The following is a 6,745-nucleotide window of genomic DNA, read 5'->3' as shown; positions in this document are numbered from 1 at the left end:
GTGGCACACTCCTAGGTTGACACGTGTACATTTAAAAAAATTAAAAAATTAAAAATAAATAAAAATAAAAAAATTCAAAAACATAATAATAACTATTTTAGTAATTAATAATTTTTTATTTTACATATTATCAGAAATAAATTTAGCGGTGAAGTCCTGTAAATTAGGATCTATTTACTGATATCAGAACAAATATTTTTATAAAAAACAAAAATATAATCTTCAATTTAAGATAAATCATGATTTGATCACCTCTTTTATGAATATTATTTGAATTATTTATTCTTTAATGAAATAAAGAAAAAATATTTCTATCCCATCCTTTCCCTCCCAAATATTCACTTACATTTAGTTTAAAACTTCTTTTAATAATAAAATATGGCATTCACTTATTTTCCTTTTGTTTATGTTCACCTGAAGACAGATGGGTAAGGAACTCCGGGTTAGTGATGCATGAAACAAATTTATCTAGTAATGTAGCAGATGAAATCCTGAAATGGAACGTAAAAAGTAGAAAAAACCTGTATGATTAAGTCATGATTACATTTGCCATAGGCAGAAAACTGAGAAAGTCGTTATATCTTCTGTTGGCTATCTAAAAAAAGAAAAACTCTATAATCATTACTAGAATCAAGAAAAACTCAACTCCAACGCCGGAGAGGAGACGAAGTTACCGAAGAGGACGATACAGAACTGGATGACGTTCCAAAAAGGAAGAGGTTAGCAAGGTAATTTTCAATGTCTTGTGGGGTAAACGTCACAATCTCCCTCACCGTCAAGTCCCTCACTGATCCCACCGAAGCAAGCAGCGCATTATACCACTCGCGATATCTCGGCACAATACTTCTCGCGATCGAACCTTTTATTTCGTCTCGTAGTTCTCTATCAGCTACCACAAACGAGTTCTGCTTCCGATAGGCTTCCTCGAATTTCAGGTTGAAGTTCTCGAACACCGCCCTCGCCTCCGCTGCGCCCGGATTTTGCGGCAGCGATGAAACCACTTCTCCCCAAGCCATCTTCTCGTAGTTCGCCACGAACCTCTTCGCTTTAGCTTCGTGCTTCGTAATCCAATCGTCGCCAAGCACGTACTGCAGGTTCGAGCTTCGGACTCTGGCCACCACGTACCAGAGATTGTTCGCGAGAAACAAGTAAGATAGTGAAACGTCCTTGCAATGCTTCGCTTTGCCGTCGAGCTTGCAAAGGAGGACGAGAATCAGCCATGCCATGCGCACCGTCAGCGCCGGCGTCGACGCAGAGTAATCAGACTCCGGACTGTATAAATAAGACTCCGGCAGCGACGAAGACTTCGGCAGAGGAAGCCAGTCGCGCGGGAATATGTCAGAGAGAACGTTAACGTAATCTGCGAGGATTGCGAGATAATTCATTGTCTGAATCGTGAGCGAGTGCACGCCGCCGCCGTTCACCGCAGGCTTGCAAGAGTCTTTTTGGATCGTGGACTCGAACTCAGAGAGCAAGAATTGCGCAGACTCGGTGAGTCGTTGAAGTGAAGTGAGGAACTGAGAACGCACGGCGGAGTTGTAATCGGAGGAAAATATGGACTCGATCTCCGGCAACAGATCTGAGGCCACAGCATGCATGTCGAGCACGCGGAACAGCTTCTCCGGCGACGATTTCTTTGTTTTGGCGACGAGTTCGGGGAATCCGAAAAGGAGAGAGGCGCCGTCTCTGGAAATTTCGGCGAAGCAGGATTCTCTTACGGAATCTGAATAACTGAAGACGTTGTCGCAGAGGATTCTCTCCCCGTTAAACAGCGTTCTAACGGCAATCCTCACTGCCTCCAACCAGCTCTTGATTTTCAAATCAAGCACTTCCCAATCCATCTTGTTAGCGCGCGTGGAGCTCAGTTTCTCAACGCCGAGGCGATAGATTCCTTCGTCGATTATGGATTTTCGGATGATGATGTAAACGCTGACGCACTCCTTCGCGTAGCCGGAAGAGACCATGCAGTCGGCGATTAATTTCAGATCCGCCATGGCGCCCGAGGAAACCTGCTCGACTTCGGTGATAGAGTCGCCGGCGGCACGGATATCATCGTCTTCCGCCGCGAAGTCGTCGTCGCAATCGGAGGAGCTGGAATTAGCGGAGGTGCGAGAGGATCTGGCGGAGACTGATTCGGGGTCAAGGTGAGCGCGGTTCATGGATAAGATCTGGTAGAACTCTTTCTTGAGTCTCTTCATGGCGATCTGCATTAGGTTGTGAGCGAGGATGAGTTTATGGGAGGAAGGGTTGTGAGAGATCAAGGAATGCATGGTTTGGTGAAGCTGGTTAACGCAGTGAATATAGTGTTTGGCTTCGATTTTGTCTTCGTAAAACAGAGAAGTGACTCTGGCATAGGCTGAGGAGTCAGGGTTCCATTTGAGTATGAGCGCCTCTGCTTCCTCCATGAAGCTGTCTTCGTCGACGACGCTGCTAGGTTCGGAAAAACTGAGCCTGGGCGGTGTAGGGCTTGAGATTAAAGATAGTGGTGAAGAAGGAGAATTGCGGGCCATGGCAAACGACGGCGTCTTGGGGTTAAAACACAGCTTTCTCATATTTGGAACTCAAAATCAAAATGGTTTCCTTATTTTGGAAGTAGGGAAGTGAGAAGTGTATTTTCTGATGCTTGCACAGAAAACAAAAGCGATATTGATAGTGGTTGTGTTGGAGCGTGAGAGAAGAATAGATAGTTGGAAGTGGAAGGAGGAACGTATATATAGAGGGTCTGATGGTGGGAGCAGGGATACGTTGAATTTTAAATGCTTGGTTCTGTTGATTAGGTCAGGAAATGGAACAGGAACTGATCTCTTCCATCCTCAAGAGTTTGGTTATGGACTCGGTTAAAGCTACGCGTGAGCCTCTCCCTTCGTCACATTCCCTCCAAGATTAAGATACCACACTGATGTTGATTTTGGGAACCTCATTTCAACCAAAGACAATTAACGCCCACCACCATCCACACAACCCTGCCACGTAACAAAACTCACATTAATCATAGATAAAGTATGATCAACCATTAAATTAAAATTAAAATTTGAGGGTAAATTTTATAAGAGTTTAATTTATTTATATATATATATATATAATTGAATTAGCATAATTTAATAAAAACTTATTAATTATTTTGGGTGACTTTAACTAACTTTTGCCATATTACATGTAACTTTCTATGTCATTAAAAAGAATACGCGCCTGTGTACATGGCATTTTCCTAGTATTGTCACCTGCCAACGTCATATTAATATCACTTTTGGAGAAGACATGTTTTTACATCTCTTTAAGAAAATTATCAAATGATATTTTTTTTTTTATTATAGTGATGATAAATGTTTAAAAATTTTATGTTTGTTTATATTTATTATTCTTGTCATTGCTTTTTTGAGATAGAATTATCAAATGTACAATTGGTCCTTATTTATTATTTTTCACCATAAAAATCACTTCAAAATATTATATTATTTCTCTCTTCATATATATTTTTCATTTAATCGAAAACGAACAAAAGAGTATTTTTTTCTACTCATTATTTAATTTATTTTTAATAATTATACTTAATTAATTTTCGTTTCCCTTTACTTTAACTATTATACTACTTATCACGCTTATTATTCCATTCCCACAGTAACATATACTTCCTTTATTGATAAATAATTAACATATGATGTATGATAAATATAAAAAAAGTGTGTACCCAAAGTCTAAGCTGGAAAGGCATGCGTCACTATAAATATCTATAACACACTTACCCGTGGATTTTTTTCATGGTCACTAAAAAGGACAATTTCATTCTTTAATAAATATAAAAAGTCAAAGTGTATCGATTCGTTACAAGTAATTAAAATGGAAGTTCAAGTATCATTTTTTCAAGAGATTTGTGTTCGTTTGTCTAGATGTGATTATTTACTAATTTTAGCAATAAGTCAACATAAACGATTGGTTTAATTTAAGAACAACATGAAAGTGATAAAAGAAATTAGGAAAGACTTCACCAAGGTTGGATTTCATGAACCATACTAACATAATATTTCCTACACAATTTCTCTATCTTGCTCAAACATCCTCATCATAAGCTTACTAGCCCCTAATTCCTTAGAAGTAAATTCTAAGTCAAATATGTCAAAATATTAATTCCTTAACTATTTTAACACATGACTTGCATTAAGATTTGATGTATAGAATGACCTAGAGATTACGTCTATTCCTAGAACCCAATCTCATGGTTGTTCTATCCAAGGTTAAGTTCCAATTCATTTTCCAATAATTAGGTATAACCAAATAGCAAAGATTTCCATCAAGCATATTTATAATTAAGATAGAACATATGAACAACGAAAGAGATTACATTGCATAGGAAAATTACAAAGAGTATAGGTTCATTACATCCAACCCCAATGAAGGAGGAGTTTAATCACTCCTAAGCATCTAGAGAACAAAGGATGGATGAATTTGATGGAATGGATGAATTGATGTGAAGTCTCCTTGCCCTAGAATGGCGCTTTTTCGTCTCTTTCCTGGTCCTGTCGCGTTCCCACACTCCAGCACAACAGTTTCGTGTAATTTTCGAAACTATAACCACTTCAGAAAACCGTCCTCTCACTAGGTGAGATGACTTACTCGTTGGGCGACAGAGCACACTCGCTGGGCGACTGGGTCCTGACAGAATAACCTCACTTCTTCTCCAATCCTTCACTTTTCTATACAATAATCTCCAAGAAAACACAAAATATATCTAACCTAAAAAAAACCTAAAAACAACCTAAAACTTCCCACAAAACACATGATTGAGTACAATTAAGAGGTCCAATAAAACAAGAATAATAAGTATTTTTCATACTTATCATATATATATATATATATATATATATATATATATATATATATATATATATATATATATATATATATATATATATATATATATATATATATATATATATATATATATATATATATATATATATACCACCTAATACCCTAAATTAATTGAGAGCAATTTAATTTCCAAATAATATAAATTAATAATAATTATGTCATGCAATTTAACAATCAATCTTTTAAAGTAATACCGGGTTTTAAAGAAATAAAAGGAATGCAAAATTAGAGATTAGAAGGTAAAATATTTTCTTTTCAGATATTTGATAATAATTTCGTTTACTCACACTCAATTATATTTAATCCGACAATATATATATATATATATATATATATATATATATATATATATATATATATAATACAAAAATATATTATACACAAAAAATTGCAGGTAAAAAAATGATCTTAAAAATTGATCTCTATCTAATTATTGGGGTTCCTATAAAAAATTGTTTAGGTGACAATGTAAGATCTGATTTATTTAGGCTCATTTCATACTTGACCCGTAAAATGCAAGTTGGGCTAGCCCGTCCCGTGTTAAAAATGTGGATTGAAAAGTCTGGCCTATCTGACATAAGTTTTGAATTTTAATAAGTTCACAATATTAAGCAAAGACTTTGAGGAATTGAATGGTAAATTGATAATTAATATTGTTGTCATATTCACATTCTTACTTTGACACACGCGGCATATTCTTCAAATCTCATCACATTCAAAAATACATAACACTTGTCTTTTCCACTCATACAAGAATTTGAAACGTTCATGTAAAAGTTCAGAAGGAAGCAGACACAGGCAACCCGCGCAGACTGCAGGTTATGCGGGTCGGATTTTTGTGAGCCAGCAAGTTCAACATCTCAATCCATCTCACATTTTTTTGGTGGGTCTACAGGGTGGCCTGCTAAGCCAAGTCCACGTTGACACTCCTAAAAATCACTAATCATATTTGTATATTTTTTAATTTTAATCTATCATTAAGATATCTACTTTTAAATTTTTTAAGTTTAGTCTTATATAATAAACCCACTAATTGTTAGCAATCATATATACGAATATATTTGAGGTTTGAGTTTAATATATTCATCTATACTAATCTTGATCTGTAGTACAATATGTTTGATTAAAGATTTAGATTTTCTAGAAAGAAACTCTAGTAAAGGAAGCTATATTTATTCTAATAAATTTTTGGACTTTGTTGAACTTACTTGTTTTGCATTAAAAAATGAATGCGAATATTGTAGGTGGAGAAATATCGAGTTTGATAAATGTATAAGTTTATTAACTCAGATGACGTTTTAAACCAAAAAGTTATAATCATAATTAGTATACAAATGTTTGTTGTATTTCTTTTAAAATTGTGGAATTTTATGGCTAATGTAAACACACGATGTTACAAAACTAATTCCACCCTTATTTCTGACACAAATAAGGTCAGTCATGCAGATATTTTGGAAGTTTTATGGTCTCATCTTTCAGATGATATATTGGAAGTCTTAGGACGCAACATCTTAGCTGTTTTTCATATATTCTTCTTATTGTTTCTTATTTTCCTACACTGCAAAAAAACAACTAAACATTTCTTCATACTTTTTAAGAGTATTTTTCTATTGTCAACATTTCACATTAGCTCAACACCACAGATAACATCTTCAGTGCCTCAACGGGTATACACTGAAGATTCCTAATGATAAATTAATAATTATATATTTTCCTATAAATTATGTTATTATGGATTAAACAAAAATGTAAATATATTTAATTTTTAAAGTTATATAATTTATTTAATATGTACTGTCAAAAAATATGTGAAATATTAAAATTATTTATAGTAAATATACATGATAGCAAGACTTGACTCTCTTTTTTTTTTCTT

General features: G+C 34.9%; 1 protein-coding gene across 1 annotated transcript; it reads right to left on the bottom strand.

The window, feature by feature from the left end:
* Positions 1-497: 497 nt before the first annotated feature.
* LOC114170288 (exocyst complex component EXO70H1-like) lies at positions 498-2,839 on the bottom strand. The gene has a single exon (XM_028056044.2). The coding sequence runs from the start codon at positions 2,550-2,552 to the stop codon at positions 642-644; it is 1,911 nt and encodes a 636-aa protein (XP_027911845.1). The 5' UTR covers positions 2,553-2,839; the 3' UTR covers positions 498-641.
* Between the last annotated feature and the right edge of the window lie 3,906 nt (positions 2,840-6,745).

The sequence above is a fragment of the Vigna unguiculata genome, chromosome 1 (assembly GCF_037176805.1).
Source record: "Vigna unguiculata cultivar grain cowpea cultivar isolate G323 ecotype 2 chromosome 1, ASM3717680v1, whole genome shotgun sequence".
Classification (NCBI taxonomy): domain Eukaryota; kingdom Viridiplantae; phylum Streptophyta; class Magnoliopsida; order Fabales; family Fabaceae; genus Vigna; species Vigna unguiculata.
This window is presented reverse-complemented; position numbering and strand designations above follow the sequence as displayed.